Below are 22,516 nucleotides of genomic sequence, written 5' to 3'. Positions count from 1 at the left end.
CATCACAGAAACAGAAAAGTAACAAAGACACACACCCTGCTGTGAGCATCCCACTTTCTCAGCAGTGAGACTCAAGAAACAAGGCTATTTTTCCTCTTGTTATTCCCCTGGGCACTAGCTAGCCAAACATGGCAGGGACACCTTGATTAACCCTGACACAGAGCAAGTCCCCAGCCAGCCAATATAGTGGGATGCTTGAAGTTACGAAGTGGTCCTCTGGTGTGGACCTATAGAGAAGGCAAATGACCCTTCCTCCCTCTTGGAGTACAGAAGGCAATTCCCAGTCTATCACCTAAAAAAGCAATTTAGGAAAGATGTTCTCATTCCTTTCTTTCTTTTTTTTTTTTTCTCTCCCCTTTTGGTTTTCGGGACAGGGTTTCTCTGTGTAGCCATGGCTGTCCTGAAACTTGATTTGCAGACCAACCAGACTGGCCTTGAACTCAAAGATCTGTCTGCCTCTGCCTCCCAAGTGCTGGGGATTAAAGGCGTGTGCCACCACCGCCCAGTTCTCGTTACTTAATTCAACAGGTATTTCAAGATTCTCTACTACCTACGGTGCCGAGCATCATTTCAGGTGCTAGGGGAAGATCAGCAGACAAAATGAAGACTAATGAAATCCCTCCCCTTCAGAGAGCCAATGTGTTACGGTGGGAAAAGGACAATGATACACAAAACAAGTCCATTATGTGACATGTTGAAGAGGATGCCAGCTATGCAGAAAAAAAATCAGCCAGGTAGGGAAATTCAGGCACAGCTATCAGGTTTGAACAGTGCTGCGGGGAGGGTGTTCCTGGGGCAGTGATCACTGAGTCAGGATGGACAGGAGCAAGGGGGGGGGGGGAGCCCAGTGCCTGTGTTCTAGACCCTGGAACAGGCATATCTGTGTTGAAGAACAGAGTGAAGAAGGGTAGTGGTGGAAAGTGTAATGAGGAGCAGGGGGCAGGGGGGCTATGGAGAAAGACCCTTGGCTTTAACGAGGAACTCCTAGACGACTGTGAGCACAGGCTTGCCAGAACTTCAGTCATGTTCTGGAAAGATCATCGTCCATAGATGTGGCTGTGCACAACGAACTGGAGTGGGAGGAAGGTCAGTGCAGCTCTTCTCTGTCTTGGGAAAGGAGTCTCTAGGGGTTCCTCCACAATCCTACCTCCCGCTGATCTAATTCAGGGTCTCTACCTTCCTGTCCCCAAGACTGAAAAGGGACCCGTATTTCCAGGATCTGCAGTTTATAGAGATATGCATTAACCAGGCACTGTGAACAGGGGAAGAGGCCTCAATGGAGAAGGGCACTGAGGAGGGTGGCGCATGTGGCAGCTGCTGCCCCCGGCAGTCTTCCTGGACTGTCTCAGACAATCCTGCCTGTCTTAACTGCACCCTTTCAACAGACTCTCAGTTTACATCCACATTGCTTAGTGCAAGGTTCAACCTTTCACTACCAGAGCTCAATTCATTCTTTTGCTTATTTGGAAATGAGTTCCAGCCACTGGAGCCTACTGGAATTCTTAGGATAAGTCATTCTGGGTTGCACCTGGATGCTAGTCATTGAAAATAAAATTGCTCCTAAAGGCTCCCTCCTATGGGAAGCCTCATGATCAACAGCGGTCACTTACGTACATGATTTCATTATTCACTCATCTCTTTAGGCCCCACTGGTCCACAAGATCTTGCAAAGGAAAATCTGATATTTTTACATACTAGGAACTAAAATTTGATCCATGTATATATTCATTGAACACGAATCCCACCATTTGTTCTAAGGACAAAGACAACCTAAGCATAGGCCTGATCCTTACTCTATTTAGAATCTAAGAGACAGACAAAGAAGACATTTCAAGGGTCATGCTTGACTACAGGAGGGTCCCAAATTCTAGGCAGCATCTGGGGCAGATGCGTGGTCGGGGAAGTTTTCTGGGAAGCAGTGGCTCCTCATTGCTCAATCAAGGCCTGCTGTTGTCCTTTGTTTTTTATCCATTTTCAACATTTGAGACAGGGTCTCAATGCTCTCTACTCCACTGGCATTGAACTCACCATGTAGCTGAATGCTGACACCCAGCTTGCGCTCCCAATCTTCTTGCCTCTACTTCCCAAGTGCAGGAAGCTGAGATTTTCCTATGATTTACAGAGACCATCCTGTTTCCATCCCCAGTGTATCTGAGAATTACTACACTAAGAAAGCACTCAGCTCTCAATGGAATCCTAGCCATGATGGTCCCAGTCTGTGAAGCTGAGTAATTGAGTCTCTCTAGATCTGTAGGAATGAGAATAAACAGATTTACCGGAAAAGCTATTCAGTGTGGAGATGAGGTGATGTAGGAGATTTTAAATAATGAAGTTAGAGAAGCAATCTTCCCTGTCCATCCCTCCCTCCCTCCCTCCCTCCCTCCCTCCCTCCCTCCCTCCCTCCCTTCCTTCTTTCCTTCCTTCCTTCCTCACTAAATCAGCCCATTTTCCTTCTCTGATTTTTTTTCTCTTTTTGATGCTGCTTTGAATATTCATGAACAGGCCAAACACAAATCAACCAGAGCAGGGTCTGTACAAATGCTGCAAGGGATTTTTTACCCAACCCCATCTCTCCCTCTATCTGAGCTGACGATCTCCAGAAGCAGGTCCTGAGGGTCTGACTTGAAGGAGTTTATCTGGCACATAGTGACAGGAAGCACTGGAGAAGTGCAGAAGACAGACATGGAATGGAGGGAGGCCAGCTGTGGCACGTTAATAAGCAGCCTGTCGCTCTAACCCGTTTAGACCTTCAGGGGTTCCCAGAGACCATCTGGAACCCGCGGATGAGCTGTCCCACCCGAGGGGATGGGTACTGGAGTATGAGTTCACTAACTGCTGTTGATCATTAATTCTGGGCTCAATGTTAACTCCTCAGCATCCATGCCCAGAGAAAGGCCTCAAGCACAGCTGCATCTGTGTTCAGGAGAGAGCTCAGGGCACTAAGGAAAAGGTGAGTTTGCAAGGGACCATGGGTTAGTCAACAGCAGTGTCCATTAAAGATGACTTGGGGAGGGAAATTAGAGAAGCATGCCCAGAAATGCAAGGCAGGAAAGAAAACTATATGATCACATTTGGTGTTTCCTGTTTTATTAGGAAGATCTAAGAGAGCAGAGAAAACAGAAGAGTAGGAAATGGTCTCATGATAAGAGGAGTAGCATAATGTTGAATGCAAAGACAGCAGACCCAGGCAACAAAGCCTTGCAAGGAAACAGTCCACTCTAATGAAGGCTTTGGAGTCCAGCTTGTCTCAGATTTCAGCTTAAAGGACACCTTCTCCGAGAAGCATTTCCAGGTCACCACCAAAGTCCTACACCTGGGTTTGCACATTCAGCAACGTGCAATGGCTAGCATGTGATTGACATTTGATAAATATTGCTAAGTGCATTGAACCTTTTATTCCTCTGTTAATTCTTAGTGTGACCGGCTTTCTTTAACTAATTAATTACTACATGCCTAATGCTAAGAACAGAACCTGATACTGAATATTAGAAACTGCCTGATTGATAGTTCATGTAGGAATGACTAATATCTTAGAGAAGAATGCTGGTTTTATTTTAAATATGGGTAAGACTCTTGGCCTTATTGAACCAATTTCCTCATTTGAACAATAATAGATTGGCTTGTAACAAACATCATGGGTGGTTTTAGATTAATAAACTAATTTTGAGAGCTGGGAATGAGGCACAGCTCATGTCTAATAGCCTCAAGGGCAAATGGGCTATTAAATAAACATATAACATAACAATTAAAACCGCCATCTACTAGAAGCCCTAAAAACTCTTGGCACTTGTAAAAGTACACTGATGCTGATCTTTGCAGCATCCTATATACTACATATTAGTCTTCTCATTTTTATGTATGAATGATGGCAAATAATTTCACAAAGGTGACATTAATTATTAGATGGGTGACAGAAACAAGAGGCAAACTCGGGTTTCTAAATTCCCATGCCCCAAAGTGAAGGCACAAGGTCACAGGAGGTGGAAGTCTGATGAAGTTCCTGGTGGCAGAGGGCTCTGCGGGCATGACTGTAATTTCCAGATGATGGCACAGCATACCGCTGGCACATGGAGGGGATGGAAGAGAAAAGAACTCAACAAAGCATGTTGAGATGCTGAGAGGTACCAATGAGTTTACCACCAAATGGGAGGAGCAAGTCCAGGACATATAGAGCCTTGGCTAACAGCAAGGTACCCAGGGCTCCATTCAGTTGACTACACAGGACAACCCCAATTGTGGGGCCCCGGGTGGAGGTAGATGAGCCTGGAATTGGCTGCTGTCCCAGCAGATGGGGCAGAAATTTGTCTCCAGTAGCTGAGCTGGTGGCTGAAATCCAGGCTGTGATACACTTAATCTAATTTTACTTGCCATATTTAATTCTCAAAACATCAGCCATCTGTTTCCTGAATTCTTGACAACATGGCTGCCTAGTCTGTTTGCAAGCACAGGAAGAGAATATCCAGAGGTCTTTTCTCGACTCGCTTCTGCAAAAACCACCAAGGCTTCGCTCCAGAGGTATACAAAGGTAGCTAACCACCACTGCTTCCAATTTCACCTCAGAAGCAAACTCAGCTTCCTCAGCTGTGACCAACTCCACATGCCCTTCAAACTCTTTGGGAAAGAGGGGTGTGTAGGATTCTAAGCACTTGATCTTTTTTTTATTTTGTTTTGTTTTTTGAGACAGGGTTTCTCTGTGTAGCTTTGTGCCTTTCCTGGAACTCACTCTGTAGCCCAGGCTGGCCTTGAACTCACAGAGATCCGCCTGCCTCTGCCTCCGAGCGCTGGGATTAAAGACGTGCGTCACCACCGCCCAGCTTCTAAGCACTTGATCTTTGTAGTATAGCTAACTTGTCTTATTTGATCTATTTATTTCTCAGAATATCTCCAACACTCGAGATTCAAACTGCCTATCCAAAATGATTCTAATGATATTCCAAATTGTGCTAAAAAATAACTAAATTTTAATTATATGCATGGATGTATCTGTGAGCCAGTATGCATAAGTGTAGGTGCCCACAGAGGCCAGAGGGGTTAGATCTTCTGGAACTGGAGTTACAGGACGCTGTGAGCTGCTAAGATCTTCTCAAAGAGTAGTAAGTGCACTTCACTGTTAAGCCATCTGTAGCTTCCCAAAATTTGACTTATAAGATTGCTCTTCAGCAGGGCTTTGTAGTACATACCTATAATTCCAGTGCTTAGGAGGCAGGAATAATCAGAGATTCAAGGACAAGCAGGACAACTGTCTCAAAAAACCAACCATCCAACACACACACACACACACACACACACACACACACACTTGTGAAAACACCTAGATACACTGTTCCTCTATTTAGCCTTTTATAATCAAATTGTATTACAGAAGAAGGCACTGAGACCTTGATACTAATGTCTTTTTTTTTTTTAAATGATTTTATTGAGAGGGCACACATCTTGATCACTTTGGTTGCAAGTGATACTCCATGCTTTCTTCCTAGGGAACTAACTGTACAGATTTCTGCCACTCTATTTGAATGTCCCTTCATTTTCCCACGAACTATAAAGAGATGACATGAGGTTTTACTAGTTGCTAATATATTTGTACTTTGGGTGCAGTGGGCCAAGTATTTCTATGGAAGACTTGCTCACCTCTGTGGGATGTGAGAAATAACAAAGAAACAAGGGTGAGCAAGGTAAGCTAGTTGGGCCTTTTGTTCATTGTTGCTACTATATGCCCAATCCCTAGAATAGCAGTTAGTAAATATTTGCTATGCCAGGGCTGGTGGCACATGCCCATAATCCCAGCATTTTGGAGGAACAGACAGGAAGATTGCGGGATGTTGAAGCCAACCAGATCTGAACGGTGAGTTCTAGCCACAGCTACCCAGGCATCCCTAGTCTCAAAGTGAATAAATAAATAAATAAAAATAAAAAGGCCGTATGAATGCAAGGAAACTATAAAACAAAGACATCGGGAAAGTGCTCAAAATGACTCACATAGAACAGAGATTTGGGAACTGTTAGCTAAAGTCACTTGACGGGTCATACAATCAGTTTGGTAGGTCTATTATTATTATTATTTTGTTTTGGACAATACATTTTATTTTGTGTAAGCAAAGGTAGGGGTGTGGAGGTTGTGGTAGCTGGCTATCTCCTTCTACCTTGTGGATTCAAGGGATGGAACCTAGGATCTCAGGACTGTTGGCAAAAGCCTTTACTTGTAGAGCCCTCTTCCCAGCCCTATTATTATTACTATCTAAAGAATGGAGTAGAATAGAACAGATAATATCTTAGGCAAAGGGAAGTGATAGGTCTATGAAACTCTTGTTTCAAATTCCCCTACTGCAATATAAAATCTATTTCTTACTAGTTAAAAAAGCATTGAGAGAAAAATGTTTGCCCTGGGGTATTAAAACACTGATTCTCAGGCTCAAGAAATTCTTGGATCAGAATCTCAGGAATTCTGCACTTTGAACAAGATCCCTTGTGGATTCTGATATACTCTGAACTTGGGAGTTTCCAGTCTGAGAGACAACCTTTGTAGGGTCTGGAATTGGAATTGGTTTAACAGCCATGGAAGAGCTGATCAGCACATTAGTTCAACCACATTTTCATGGTCCTCACCTATTTAAAAGACAGGGAACAGGGACTGAATGACCATGAATAAAATGTGCTTGTCCTCTTTCTGCTGCTGGCTTCACTTCTGGACCGTTGCCTCCAATTCCTGCTGTACACTGGCCCCAAGACCCAGCCAGAACTGCTCTGCTATAGGATGGTCCCATAGCTTTAATCATCCCACATAAACAGATGAGGAGGAATTAGTTGCCAGATGTGTGGCTGGAATGCAGTCCATGGGGAAATCTTGCTTAGCAATGAACCAACAAAAGCCCTGGGCCAGTCACCAGATCTCTGAGTACAGCAGGTGGGGCCTGTCCTGTCCTAATCCTGGCAGAGTTAGTCGCCACCTGTCCTGACAACTGCAGGCAAACCTCCCTGCAGTGAGAACCCAGCTACACTGGAGGCCTGTGCCTGCTTCTGGGGGCTTGGTGGGACTCCTACAGCAGCTGTCTCTCAGCTTACAGCAGGAGCCCACTCCTCACCCACAGCAATTAACCAATGGATGCATGTGTAAGTCCATGGATGTGTAAATGTATGCCATTGCCTTCCCTATCTCCTAGGTCACAAAAACCCTGAAAGTCATGATTTTTCCTCTCTCGTTTTAGACATTCGTTTTAAAAGTCAATCTTAAAGTCTAGGCTCATTTCTGGGCTGAATGACTATAATCCGAGCGCCTGGGAAGCCGAAGACAGGATTGCCATGAGTTCAAGGTCACCCTGGACTATGAGAGTCTTTTAAACAAACAAATGCCAGGTGTGGTATCTTGTAGCTGCCCTCCTAGCTCTTGTGAGGTAGACTGAGGCAAGAGGCATGCTGAGATTTTAAGACTACATAGTGAGTACCAGATCAACCAGGGTTATACAGCAAGGTCTGACTTAAAAAATAATAATTAAAAAAAAAAAAGAAACAAAGACAACAAAATGTAGACTCATTGACTGGACCAGTTCAGTTCTTCTCTATACTTTACTTTTGCTGAGTTAAGAAGGACTGCTCTCATTCAGTAGGATGGGAGGTGAGTTATTTTGCACAAATGGCTCCTCCCTACGTCCGTCTGTCCCTCTGTCCCTCCCTCCCTCCCTCCAGCCCAAGGACACTCAAGGCCTGAGCTCCTCACACTCTTGTCTTCCTGGCAGACATATTGTTGTGTGGGAGCTGCTACGTATTTTGTCTTTCCTCCTCAACTCCATTTTTAAACTCCTAGGCGACAGCAACCCTCCCTTATCTTCTGTCTGGTCCCTACAGTGCCTTGCTTCAAAAATGACTCCGATTTCCATCCTTGGGCGTGCAAAGTAGTCATAGTCCAGACCCAAAGCTATCCACATTGGGCAACTTAATCAAAATCTGCTCATCTTAGCAGGAAGTATCTCTCACCACATTTGGTTGGTCAAACACCAAATCGCGAGTGTTAAAATTGCAGGCACTAAAAATAGGCGTCACATTAAGTTTTAAAGAAAAAGAGTTCGTTAAGGGCAGAGTCAGATTAACATCATTATAGACAGTTTAACATTATGATATCACATTATATAAGACAATTGACTTCGCAAACCAGTGTCAGAAGTTTTGTTGACCAGTATTAAGTATTATATGCTCGTTTCATAAGAGCTTTAGTTTTATTCATCTTCACAGCAACCCAGTAAGTAGGGATTATTATTGCTCCATTTCACAGACAGCTCAAGTGATTTTCCAAGACAGATAAACGGCAGCATCAGGATTCAAATGCAGATTTGTCTGAACTTACCACCATCCCTCTCTAGTTAATCTCATATATTATTATTTATTCGGTTATGTTTCCAGTTTTGAGACAGTCTCATCGCAAACCTCATGCTTTTCTGGAGTATTTCCAATTCTCCCACCTCAGCCTCTTAAGCCCTGGGACTATAGATATGTGCCAGTGTACCTGGCAATTAATGTGCATTCACATGCCACAACGCGTGAACAAGACTCCCTTTCCTATAGAAGTTTTGAAAAGAAAAGCCAGAACACCTTTTTTTGTTTTTTTGAAACAAAGCCTCACTATGTAGTCCTGGCTGTCCTGGAACTCAGTATTTAGACCAGGCTGGCATCTAACAGGAGATCTGGCTTTTGAGTCTGGGGATTAAAGGCATGTGCCACCATACCAGACTACAAAACAGGTATTTTAAAGCAAGCAACGGATCAGCTTATCACCCCAGCTGCAGATAATGCCAGATGGGAGAACCTAAGAATATACTTATCTACATTGGCTCTGCGAGACGTCACTTTGATGTTTTCCTCAATCTGTTTATCCATTCATCGCTCACCCAGTTTCCATTTAGTAGACTTTGGTTACCTCTTCCATGGACAATCTCAACACCCTTCTAATTCTGTTGTCTCTACATTTGGACTCTATCCAAATCTGACCACTGCTTATCATTCGCCCACATCTTAACAAGTCTTAACATTAACCAAAGGGTTCAATGGGCAGGGGGGTGGTGGTCCACAATTTTAATCCCAGCACTGAGGCAAGTGGATCATTTAGAGGCCAGCCTGGTCTAGAGTTCCAAAATAGCCAGGGCTACATAGAGAAACCAAGTCTCAAAACAACAACAACAAAAAAGGGTGTGTGGGGGGGGGGTTCACTGAGGTAAATTGTTAACTACTCATTTCCACCAGTGTGCCATACTTCTCCCTACTCTACTTTTACACCATGGTGCATTGTTTAATCTAGACTTTTACAATGGCTGTTCCTTTTGCCTCAGGTTCTTTCCACCAAGAGACATTTTCATGACACACTCCTGCTCTCTCCCCTCCTTGCCTTTGCTTAAAGGTCACTGTCCAGCTAAGGGTTTTAGTCAATACCCAGTTTGCAGTCTATCACCCAGGTTGCAAGTCTATCATCTAGCTAAGGGTTTTAGTCACTAGCCAGTTTGCAGTCTATCTTCTGACTTCAGGACTTCCATTCTCTCTCAGCTTGATCTCTTTCTGTTTTGAGCTACCACGGCCTAACACGTTACATAAAATAGCATGTCCACTGTGTTTATAGTATTTCCTCAATGGAAGGGAAGTTCTAAGATTCAAACGTGTGTGTGTTTTGCTCACTGTTGTATACTTAGCACTATACTGTGGAAACCATAGTGTGTTCTCAGCAAATACTTGCCACATCACTCTTTTAAAAGACAAAAAAACAAAACAAAAAACCCCAAACCGAAAAAAACAACAAAAACAAAAAATCTGACAATGCCTCAGGTCAATACACTATTATTTACCCTATGACTGTAAGTGCCTTGAGTCTTGATCTATCCTGGAGGCACTTATTTAAAAATGCTTGGGAAATCAGGGAATGGGAGTCACTGGTAAGGGAATAATTTAAAGTAAATTCTATTTTAATCAATTCATTTTATCTCCAGGAGACAGAACTGAGGAGAAAGCTGAAGTTATAAACACATTACAATAATTCAGGAAGAGATGATGAAAGCTGGATCATTTGCCATGCAGGAGGTTAAGACACAATGACTAGTTGGATATAGGGGGAAGAGTGGGGATCACACTAAGTCTTAGGGTTCTATGACTACCACTATAATGCCACATTAATGGAAACACAACACCCCTAAAGGGCCTGTTGCAAGTGGAGTAGGGAGGTAAGTCTCCTCCTCTTAGGTCAACATTTACCTTCCTAAAGTGCCTACAAATAACCTAATTTAAGATATTAAGTTCACTCTGGTACTAAGCAGTGCTTTAGAGACTAAAGGAATCCTCTAAGATCCTTGCTTATATTCCCATTATCAGTGTGCTGAGTGGACTTTGAGCAGGGAGATTCCCTTGTAAGGAAAAGGGCAGGAATGCTGTCTCGTGGGTTAAAAGTTTCTAGTCAATTGGAGACCAGAAGATAAAGACCTACCAGGATTCCGGAGACTTCAAAAACTGATTTCCATTACACTGCAACACTTCAAAATTAGACAATTTTAGGTACCCATCCTAAAGATCCCACAAGGAAATAGTTCCATCAATTTAGTTCAAACAAAACAGTTCAATCCATTTCTTACACAATTTGAATTTTAGTGGTCATGCCTTACTTACCTGGAAAGTTCTCTCGATTGAGCTTAGGCCTACGGATGATCACAAAGTCTTTGTCGCTGCCCTTGCTTTTTAGCCTTTTCCTTGGAGGGCTCTGGGGGTGGCCGAGGTTTGAGAGCAGTTCATGTGGAATGTTCTCACTGTCCACCTCCTCCTTCTCCAAGGCAGAGACACCCATGCCTGATAGCAGTTCAGAAGTCTTGTTGGAATCCCATCCCCACGTGAAGCTGGTGCTGACGTTGCTACTTTGGTCCGGAATCTCCTGAAGGTGCTTCCTGCAGAAGGGCACACATTCCCCATTCCTTTTGAAAGCACACCCCGCAGTAATTCCAAGGTAGGAATGAAAGAAGCGTCAAGCATGCAGTGTAGAAAAGTCACACCAAGCAACAGTACTGCCTTTTTTTTAACGTCCCTGCAGCGAGTTTCCAAGAATGAAAGAGAAAATCGGAAACACATACACACTCTACTTCGAAAGGCTTTGGAATTTATGGTCACGCAGAAGGCCTCAACAATTTCTTCCCGTGGAGGGAAAAAGAGGGACGGCATTCATACCATGATGCAAAACAGTGGGAGGAAAACCTAATTAGGAAGCCAAAGCGAAAGCCACACATTCTCATTAAAGCATGCATCCATCCACTTTCTTCAAAAAAAGGGGCTAAGTAACCATTCACAAAACAAGAATATTTGAGCAAGAAGCAACATTTGCGGCCTAAAAGAATTCCAAACGGTTCATTCATGCTTTGCCCGTTTTTGCAATCCGTTTACCTGTGCATTGCGTCCACGGATTCAGGGGTTTTGAATGTGTGCATTAATTGAAGACCTGCCTGTCTCCCAGACTCCGGCTCCAGCGCGCGGCGCCGAGCGATCCCCGGGGGCCCCAGCTGCCGGACCCGCGAACTAGCAACGTTCCATCACCGCCGCGCGCGCGGAGTTCTGCATCCCGCTCTCCAGCAGCCGCCTTCTGGCGCCCCGTCGCCTGCTGGGAACTGTAGTTCTGGGCCTGGCTCGCAGTCCGCCTAGGTTTACTCCTACTTCCTCCATTCTTTTTTTTTTTTTTTTGGCCAAACCCTCCGGATACCCACAACCCCCCGCGGCGCAGGGCGGGATTGAGGGGGTAGGGGTGGGGGTGGGGGAGAGGACGAGCAAGCGGAAGTGGGCGGAGCCAGGCTGGCTGGGGGGACAATGTCAGCCGATTGACTGGGTCCGGCTTTTTTCTCTTTTTTCCCCCCCCCGCCGGAACCCACAAGGCCTGCGGGTGACCACCGCCGCGGTCGCCTCGGACTGTGGGTCCCTGACCGCGGCAGGCTGCGGCGGACGCGAAGCTTCTCGGTCCCTTGCAGACGCTGTCTGGCGAGATCCCACGGTGAGCCTGAGGGGGGGCTCGTGAGGCGCGTCCCGGGTCTGGGGTCCCGGCCCAGCCTGGCGGAAATGGACTGGGCGGGGGTTGGTGCGGGGGTTCGAGACCTCGAGGGGGCCGCCAGGCCCATCTCGGTGGCCCGCGGGTGGCAGGCACGCCTGCCCTCCAGCCAGTCGTCTGCTTCCTCCACCTGGCAGTGGGCGGCCCTGGGGGACTGGCTGTGGACCCGATCCTTACCTCCCCTATAAAACAGGCTCGAGGACGACGCACACCCCACGGGCTTGGACTGGGAGGGTCGAATCAGATAACGTGCGCGTGGAAAGCCTTTTTAAGCAGTTCCAAGAGAAGCCGTGGTTTGATTTTTAGGGCCGCAGGAGCCCGCCGTGGTTCCCCTCCCTCGTGCATCCTCTTGTCTCCTTGATCAGGTGGCAACCAAGGGAATGCGATGATGAGGCGAGGCTTGCAGCGAGAGACCACCCTGAAAAGCTGTTACGGTGCTTCTGACTCAACCCATAACCTCTCTTTGAATCTCTGCCTAAAAGCTAGGCTTATTTAGGCTCTCTGAAGAGGTCGGGGGGGGGGGGGCGATTAGATTAGAATGACCATGCGAAATTCAAGTGTGCAACCCGCTGAAAATGTGACTCCAGGGCAGCAGGGGAGAATGTAGGGGGATGCATTTCAAGTCCAATGAAAATGAAGAGGATTTATAAAGTTGAGAAAAAAAGCAGGCTAGCTTCATCAAAAACTTAAGAATATTGGTTCGTATGTTAGATGACATGCCCTTGTGTTTCTTTGGCGGGGGCGGGGGGCAAGATTCGTTTTGTTTGGTTGTTTGGTTTTTCGAGACAGGATTTCTCTATTGTAGTTTGGTGCCTTTCCTGGAACTCACGCTGTATCCCGGCTGGCCTCGAACTCACAGAGATCTGCCTATCTCTGCCTCCAGAGTGCTAGGATTAAAGGCTTGTGCCACCACCGCCCGGCTCAAGATGCATTTTATAATGGAATTAAATCCCTCTGGCTCTGGTGTGTGTTTGTTTCTAGCATGGTCCTTGCGTCAATTATTTCTTGACACAGGAAGGAATTCATAAACCCTTAGTTCTTTTTTTTTTTTTTTTTTTTTTTGGTGTTTCGAGACAGGGTTTCTCTGTGTAGCTTTGCGCCTTTCCTGGAACTCACTTGGTTGCCCAGGCTGGCCTCAAACTCACAGAGATCCGCCTGGCTCTGCCTCCCGAGTGCTGGGATTAAAGGCGTGCGCCACCACCGCCCGGCAACCCTTAGTTCTTAAAAGTAAGATTTTATGTGAAAAAAGAGATCTGACCTGGCCTGGTGGCACACACCTTTAGTCTTAGCACTCCGGAGGCAGAGGCAGGCAGATCTCTGTGAGGTCGAGACCAGCCTGGTCTGCATAGCGAGTTCCAGGACAGTGAGGGCTACACAGAGAAACCTGTCTCAAAAACCACCCAACAAAAAAGAAAGTAAGAAAATGACGCATATTCATAGTTCATTCATTCATTCAACTGTTACAGTAAGAAAGTGTGTTAAAATGAGACCTTCTGAAAAGTTACCTATTGTTACTTTGGAAAAACACATTTACCTTCTCTTGACCTGCATCCCTTCTGTTATTGTAACTCATTTAGGAAAAAAAAAATGCAGTCTTCTTTTTAGGGAGAGTGAACAAGACAGAGCTTGTAAAGTCATGAAAGACAACACAACAATAATAGTTTTACACCATGCTAATAAACAATGTTGAGATATAAAGTAATTAGTAAAGGCCGCATCAAATAAAGACCTTGTAGGTGAGAAGGAATAATAGATGAGATATTTCTAAATTTAAACATAAAATATAACCTTGTTTAGCTCTGAATTTAGCTAAGTTACCAGAGAATGCATAGGGTATTTAAATTAGTGGACACAAGGCCCTCTCTAGGACACCAAGGAAAGCCTATCAACTTTGAAATTAGGAGCCTCTGCTTTGCCTTGATAATGGAACTATTCTTTGACATCTCTTCTACTCACAGCTGTTTCCTTAGTATGGTAAAAAATTTTAAGGCTTATACTGGCACACATGATTCTTTTTGATAGAGGATTTCTGTCCATTGATGATTGAGATTATTAACTAGGTAGAAACTGCACTCTAGTCTCTTAAAGGACTACATTGTGATTGCTGCTAATGTAAAATATTTTATTTTCTGATTAATCTTATTTACTCTTACTCAACACATATTGCATTTCATTTTAATAAATCTTAAAACATTTTTAGCATTAGAATTAATCTGGGTCTGGGAAAAATCATATTTTTTATAACTGAAAATATTATTAGGTTGAATAATATCTAGTGCTCTTTGGAAGCTTGAAATAGAATACAAAGTGACATTATAAATTGAGAAACATGAGATGTTTGGAAAAGGCACTAACAGTGTCCTTTATGCAGCTAAAAACACAGCATAGTTACAAGGCAAGCAATGTTTTCAGGGCCCAGGAGAGGCTAGAAAAGACTGACAATCCTAACTGGCCATGATATCTGTGTGCATATATATGGCATGTATATACATACATGTGTATAACTATGTCTATGTAGCCATCTATTCAATGCTAGTTGATCTTATTTTTGAAAATCAAATATAGCCAGAGAGATACAGTTAAGCATAATGGCAGTGTTGCATCATAGAGAGAAATTTAAAAATTTCTTTGTGTTATTTAGCTTAGGGGAACAAAGAACTGGAGACAGTTATAGCAAGTTGTTTTCAGTTGCCTATCAAATTCCATAACTATCCCTTTCTCTTTCTTGGTTTTAAAGTTATCATGAATTTTCTTTGATTTAATGATTTGTAATGGGCAGGTTAGCTCAATAACAAAAAGATTCTTATTCTGTTTTACTTTGTACTTCTCCCATGAAAATTAGAAACAAAACAAAACTACTGTAGTCTAAATGAAATAATTACCCACAAAGTAAAAAAATACTATTATTATTATTATTTTTATTTTAGCATTCTGTCTTGATATATCTTGGAAAAAGAATAGGGGAATATTTTTAATTTATTTTTTATGAAAACGGAACCATAGAGATTATTTAAAACAAAATGCGTTTTAAAAGGATGTCTGGATTGGAGATGAGACATGAACTTGAAATCCATTCTCTGTGGTCAGGATGCCTCAGTTTGGATGTTTTGCCACAGGCTGGATGTGAGAACTTGCATAAGCTACTTATCCACTCTGCCATGTTCTCCTTTAGTAAGCAAGAATTCTAATAGTCTTTCCTCACTAGGTCGTGGGACTAATTCAACAAAACAAATAATGTGCAGTGTAATATCCTAAGCATACACCCAATCTTAGAGTTCCTTTGTAAAAACGTTACTTTGTTATAAAGGAGTCTCCGGATATCAAAGTAATTCTTATAGATTCTCCAGCTGAAATCCTTAAGGGTTTGTTGAAAGGTTAGTGTTCTCCTTACCCACTGACCTGCTTGCAGATTCAGCCCTTCCAGCCTTGCCAAAGATGAGTCATCTGCTTGTGCCTCTTGCTTCCACACCTTGGAATCCTTGTCACCTGGTTTGTCAATTCCTCCCTTAGATGGACCAAAACAAGAGCAAAGCCATTCTGACTTTTGGGTTTTGAAGTGAAATTGTCATTTGTGCTCTTGTTCTAAATGGAGCTCTAGCCATGAAATCTTTAACCATGAGAATAATACTTACAGCTAAGGCATTTCTTATTAGTAGTTGGAAATTGCTTTCTTTTATCTTTCATCCTTCACTACTTCTTCTGCTCATTTTAATTCTTGTTGTTAGCATCTTGAGTTATCGTCTAGCTTTCATTATATCACATCTGAGTTAAAATACTAATTTAAATTAATACTGCAACTGGGAAGTGGCCCAGTGGTGGAGAGTTTGTGTAGCATCTCAAGGCCTGGAATAAAAGCATAAGTTAAAACCAACTCTCATGAATCCTTAGGTTTTGATGGGAAAATTTTTTTATTGGTTTCAGAATTTTGGTGTTCGACAAATTTTTTTTTGTCAGTTTTTTGTTTCTTTGGTTGCTTTGGTTTCTTCCTCTTTTTTTTTTTTTTTAACTCAATTCTCTTTTGTTTGAGCTCCCTCTCTGTTTTTGAACATTTGGAATTCCTCAAATTACAAAATTATCTTAACTTTTAAATTTTTCTTTCACAGTGAGTTTAGCCTGTATGACCATTATCAGCCACAATCTACATAGAAGACAGCACTCCTGAACCATTAATTTTAGCAAGATGGCTATAAAGGCATTGGAAAATAGTATTGAATACTATTTTGATCATTAGAAAATGAAGTTGGGTTTTAAATATTTAAGGCTTTTGGACCTGGCGTTTTGAATTGTACAATCTGACTACATGTAAGGTGCTAAAATTTGATCAATTAAGTCAGTTGGCACTTTGATTTTGAGTAAAATCAACTTTGCTACTATAGTGTTAATACCAACCCATGAAAACTAGGATGCTTCCAAATATTAACCAACATCTTCTCCCCAAACCTGTTATTTTAATGTTTGAAGAATATGATAAGTCAACCTTTGTTGTAATCAAAGGCAATTTTTTTTCTTTGGCTCTTGAAATCTTTCATAGGGTTACACACAGTTACAATTTAGCTAATGATCTGTAATAATTAACCCACTCTGATTATGTGCCTAAATGAATGACATCTTCTTGTCTGGCATTGGTGTGCTAGGTGCACCTTCTCGACATGGTTCTGAATTGTGTTTAGTCTCTTGCCAGCATACAAATGAAGAATTGTTTAGCTACCTTGCAAACTGAAGGAAATAATGCTAATATTGCAAGGGAGCAATAATCTTTATGAGCCAGGTTCATTTCTTACAAAGGGATAAGGATACACTTTGGAAGTTATTGTAGCCACAGAGATTGAGAAGTAAAATACAGTTGCTTTCCTTATATATACTTTTTTGAGGAAAGCCAACTTTTGAGAGCAAAGCTAATGCTTTGAGACCATTGGAGCAAGTAGGTATTTTCTAGAAGACCGCAGAGGTAAGCAGTTAGCACATATTCAGAACCTGCTTGTGTCTGGAACTCTTCATTAGTGTTTTATGCATATTTGATCCTTATAGCCACAGGTGTGAGGTGCTCATCTTCATTTAAGAGCTTACATTGCATAAATTACACAGTTATGGTTTTAAGTCCAGGTTTTCCAAGATATTGTAAAACATATATTTTAAAAGAGTTGTAACATCCAATACAAACTTTAATTGTCTGTATATTTAATCCTACATATAATATTGACCTTAAAATAACTCTTAATTACAAAATACTGTTATTTATTACTAAAAATTAAAAGCACACATATACAAGAAGGCACAAAGAAGAGAGTAGAGACCATTTTTTTCATGCACTATCATCACCACATTTTGTTTTATTAAATCTTTGTCCTTAAATACTCAGTTGGTAATGGTGAGACCAGAGGACTTTCTGGACTACTTATTGCAAACATTTAGTTCTTCTGTGTTTTTATATATAATGCTATAATGAAAATGAACATTGTAGATAAATCTTTAATTCCCATTTTGCTATTTCTTTTGTGTATGTGGGTGTGTTTGCGCACACATGCTTGTGTGTATACATGTATATTTATGTGCGTGTGCAAGCATGTGTGAGCAGTGAGGCCAGAGAGCCACCTGTGTTGTTGATTCTCAATGTTGTCTACCTTATTTTAAGAAGTGCCCTTTTTTTTTGGAGCTTGCTTACCAGGTGAAGCTGGCAGGCCAGCAAGCCCCAGGGTGCCACCTGTCTCCTCCTCCTTAGCCCTGGAAATATAAGTGTGTGCCCCCACACCCAGCTTTGTGTTTTGGTTTTCCTTGAATGAGTAATTAAAAAAGGAATTTTTTTTTCTTAAATGATTTTGATATGTATTCCTCAATTGCTGTTCCATTGTTAACAGGACCAGATTTTTTTTTTTTTTTGGTTTTTCGAGAAAGGGTTTCTCTGTGTAGCTTTGTGCCTCCTGGAACTCATTCTGTAGCCCAGGCTCACCTCGAATTTACAGAGATCCACCTGCCTCTGCCTCCCGAGTGCTGGGATTAAAGGCGTGCGCCGCCGCCGCTGCCGCCACCGGCTAGGACCAGATGTTTTTATATTGACAATTACTTTTATGAGCTATAATATGTAAATAGCTAAGTGAGGTAAAGAATAAGATTCCCTGCCTTTAAACAGTTATTCAGTTGCAGCAACCAAAACGAGCTATAGGAATTCATAGGTAGTCATAGAACGTACTATCATTCTATACTTAAAAAGTAATTCCTCATTTGAATCTAGGAACAAGATCAAAGATACAAACTTTAAACCCATATTCTTTCAGGTTAGGGAAACCCAATCAATCTCCAATTTCAATGGACTTCACCTGTGTCATAATGACACAAAAAGAAATAAACAATGTAGTAAACAGAATACTGGGTATACACACACACACACACACACACACACACACACACACACACACAGAGCTATCCCTTAATCTCTGGAAATGAGAGTATCCAGTGTTTGGACTCCATATGTCCCCTTAGCCTTGATGAGTGGAACTAAATTTTGCCCACTGTGAATTCTTAGATCTTCTTCAGAGAGGAATGTAAATGTAAATGTAATTGTAAACCTGCTGATGTGTTGAGATCCTAAGCAGAGAACTCAGTTGAGCTTTTCTGTGCTGGGAATTTTGATCCACAGAAACTATGACGATAAAGTTGTTCTTCATTACTGCAGTAAAAATACTAATATGGCAGGTTAGTACTATAATAGGCAGAAGTAGACAACAAAATCAGTTACTAACCTGCCATATTAATATTTTTACTATGCTTCTCAATTTCTTAGTCTCAGTCCTTTAAAATGTTATAGATTAAAACATACTTACGAGTGTTTCATTCTGGCACAGGAGATGTTTGGCTGTATACTTTCTTTATAGTCAGGGTGCTATTCTTCACTTGGTTGCCTGAAAATTGGTTGAGGTCCAGGTTTTTTCCTTAAATATGATATTTAAACTGTTTAGTAGAAGTTGATAAGGTACAAAGCAGTAGACATTAATTTATAAAGTTTGCTTTAACAAGTTTCAAATTGCTTTTGAATTAATCAGTAATAGAAAAGTAGTGTAAGTCCTGACAAATAGAGTAGTCACTCATTAATTATTTCAACAGATATTTCAAATGTGGCGGATACCTTAGAGCTCTCTTTCAGGGAGTCTAGCTACAGAAGGTAGTACAGGGCTATAATTAAGTAAGAAGAGGTGCTGGGAAGATGGTTCAGTGGAACAGTTGCTGATTCACAAGCGTGAGGACCAAAGTTCAGATTCCCAGAACCCACACAAAAAGCTGGGTGAAGAGGCACATGCCCCCTTGATGGGCAGCAGGGGCAGAGACAGGAGAATCTCTGAAGCTATTAGCCAGCTCATTAACCAATCTACCAACCTGGATTCAGGGTGGAAAAAAAAAGTACATATTGTCTCGTCTTTTCCTTTTTTTTTTTTTGAAGTGAGGAATCATTTGCTGATGTTTGTATTATACATTCACAATTAAAAATATTTTCCAGCTGGTGTGCCGGCACATGCCTGTAATCCACCAGCACTTGGGAAGTGAAGGGAAGAAGTAGTCAAACTTCATTCATGATAGAACCAGCTTGGGCTACATGAAACCCTGTTTCAAACAAACAAAAAAGAACAAAATTGTTGTCTCAATACTGAGTTACCAGTTCAAGGCTGGTCTGGTCTATATTATGAGTTAGAGGCTAGCTTGGGCTCCATAGCAAGACCATGTCTTAAAAACTTGGAGATAAAACAAAACAAAAAACAACTAATGACTTGGTAAGACCAGCTATGGTGCCACACACCTGTAATCCCAGCATTCAGGTAACTCACAGTAGGAGATTGATGAGTGTGAAGCTAATCTAGGCTGTATGATGAAGTTCCAGCTGACCAGTGTGGTCTAGATAGTTTTTCAATGGTGGTAGTAGTAGTAGCTTCTTTGTACATGAAATAGAAAAGTAGCTTTCTTTAGAGGAAGTAAGATTTATACAGAGTAGTGGAAAATGTTAACCTATAAAGTAGAGTATAACAAACTTTGATCATGAAAGTTGAGTTTGACAAAGCACACAAGGAGAATACTGTTTCAAAGAAGTTACTTTGGAATGTTTTTGTTGGTGACTATTTCGGAAAATCTTAAGTTCTTGTCTATGGATGATCTTAGAAAACTTTATTAAATGTCTAACTTGCTAAGATAGACTTAATATCTGGTTTTCTGTGATAGCTTATTTATATAAAATATTCTGCTACAAAGATCCACCCCTAACCATGAAGCTATTTGCAGTTGATCACTGATGGCAAAGGGAAAATCAGTTTTCTCTGATGGAGTGTCACAGGATTTATCAGTCACACTCAGGACAGGCCTCATGCCCAAGAGTAGTTGGCCAACAAAACAGACTCCGTGGTTTTTGTTTGTTTTATGTGTTGTGTGTGTGTGTTGGTATTCTTTATCTTACTGGTGTAGCTAGAGTTTTCCTGCCTTGCCCACAGTCAGGACAAATCTCTATCACCCGCCAGTCCCACAGCCGCTCAGACCCAACCAAGTAAACACAGAGACTTATATTGCTTACAAACTGTATGGCCGTGGCAGGCTTCTTGCTAACTGTTCTTATAGCTTAAATTAATCCATTTCCATAAATCTATACCTTGCCACGTGGCTCATGGCTTACCTGTGTTTTCACATGCTGCTTGTCATGGTGGTGACTGGCAGTGTCTCCTCTCATCTTCCTGTTCTCTCAATTCTCCTTTCTCTTAGTCCCGCCTATACTTCCTGCCTGGCCACTGGCCAATCAGTGTTTTATTTATTGACCAGTCAGAGCATTTGACATACAGACCATCCCACAGCATACTGGTATTGTTTATTTGTTTTCTTTAGAGAGAGAACATGTAGTTGGGTAGATGGGGAGGTGGTGAAGATCTGCGAGGAATTGGGGGAGGGGAGATCAAAATATATTGTATACAAAAGTTTTTAAATTAAAAATAATTTAAGCCGAGCGGTGGTGGCGCACGCCTTTAATCCCAGCACTCGGGAGGCAGAGCCAGGCGGATCTCTGTGAGTTTGAGGCCAGCCTGGGCTACCAAGTGAGTCTCAGGAAAGGCGCAAAGCTACACAGAGAAACCCTGTCTCGAAACACCAAAAAAAAAAAAAAAAAAAAAAATTAAATGTTTGGCTAGCATTTATATAACATTAAGAAACATACTCAAATATGTAAAAACTCTTCATCTTAGTATTCATTTAATTTTTTAATATTTTTAAGAATGAGTATGACTTTTATTAGAATATAAAAGATTGTAATGATATGATTACATTTAATCTACCTAAAGAAATGATATATGTATCTTTACAGTATACAATATGGCAGTGAGGGCTGGGCGGTGGTGGCGCATGCCTGTAATCCCAGCACTCGGGAGGCAGAGGCAGGTGGATCTCTGTGAGTTCGAGGCCAGCCTGGTCTACAGAGCTAGTCCATGACAGGCTCCAAAGCTACAGAGAAACCCTGTCTCGAAAAACATAAATAAATAAATAAATAAATAAATAGATAGATAGATAGATAGATAGATAAATAAATAAATAAATAAATAAAACAAAAAACAAGAAAACAATATGGCAGTGAGAAACTTAAAGAATACATAATATATCTTAGAATAATGAATACATTATGTATAAATGATATATATGTATATATATGTGTGTGTATATAGATATATATGAGACAGGGTCTTGCTATATAGTACAGGCTGACCTCTAACTCATGATCCTCCTTCCCTAGCAGGAGTACTAACCTATGTGGGTATGTGCTAGCACACCCAGCCTACTGATAATTTTAAAGATATACTTTAAAAGTAAGTTATTAAAAAAAAACTTGTCATCTTGTCTTATTCACAGGCCAATGTAAAGTTACACAACAGTTTTCCAAAGAGTTTCCTAATACATTAATAAAATAATTAAAAAATTTCCAAATTGTTGTTTCCTATGTTAATGTTACACGTTTCTTTCTTTTCTCTTGTCTAGTGAACAGATATGGTCCAGAACTGTACATGAATCACATTAGTTGGAGATCGTGAGCATTCAATAATGAGTGGTGCAGCTTTAGGACTTGAGATCGTTTTTGTCTTTTTTCTGGCATTGTTCCTCCTTCATCGATATGGAGACTTTAAGAAACAGCATAGACTTGTAATCATTGGAACACTGCTTGCTTGGTATCTCTGCTTTCTTATTGTCTTCATACTGCCACTGGATGTTAGTACGGTAAGAGTGAAATTGAGATACAATTTAAAAGATGGTTGTAATCATACAATTTGAAATATGCTTTGTTAAAATGACAAAACTATGTGAGGTTATCATTTTTTTAATTAAAAAATTTACTACTCACCCTACATACCACCCACAGATCCCACCTCCTCCCTCCTCCCACCCCCCAGCCCTCTCTCCCAAGCTACCCCTGATCCCCACATTCTCCAAATCAGGGTCTCCCATGGGGAGTCGGCAGAG

General features: G+C 41.7%; 2 protein-coding genes across 2 annotated transcripts in view; one reads left to right on the top strand and one right to left on the bottom strand.

Annotated features, from left to right (window-relative positions):
• Nucleotides 1-11,644, bottom strand: part of Skp2 (S-phase kinase associated protein 2) — a 29,610-nt gene extending 17,966 nt beyond the window's left edge. Inside the window, exons 1-2 of the mRNA XM_052743154.1 lie at nt 11,395-11,644; nt 10,633-10,904 (exon numbers count right to left, since the gene is read on the bottom strand). Of these exons, the coding sequence (XP_052599114.1) occupies nt 10,633-10,904; nt 11,395-11,438 (316 nt within the window). The 5' untranslated portion in view covers nt 11,439-11,644. The remainder of the gene's footprint in view (nt 1-10,632; nt 10,905-11,394) is intronic.
• A 133-nt stretch (nt 11,645-11,777) lies between these two features.
• Nucleotides 11,778-22,516, top strand: part of Lmbrd2 (LMBR1 domain containing 2) — a 59,523-nt gene continuing 48,784 nt past the window's right edge. Inside the window, exons 1-2 of the mRNA XM_052743153.1 lie at nt 11,778-11,992; nt 22,037-22,273. Coding sequence (XP_052599113.1) covers nt 22,100-22,273 — 174 coding nt within the window. The 5' untranslated portion in view covers nt 11,778-11,992; nt 22,037-22,099. The remainder of the gene's footprint in view (nt 11,993-22,036; nt 22,274-22,516) is intronic.

This window comes from Peromyscus californicus, unplaced genomic scaffold (assembly GCF_007827085.1).
Source record: "Peromyscus californicus insignis strain IS unplaced genomic scaffold, ASM782708v3 Scaffold_18__1_contigs__length_77618521, whole genome shotgun sequence".
NCBI lineage: Eukaryota > Metazoa > Chordata > Mammalia > Rodentia > Cricetidae > Peromyscus > Peromyscus californicus.
Note: the sequence above shows the minus strand (reverse complement) of the source record. Positions and strands in the feature narration are given on the sequence as shown.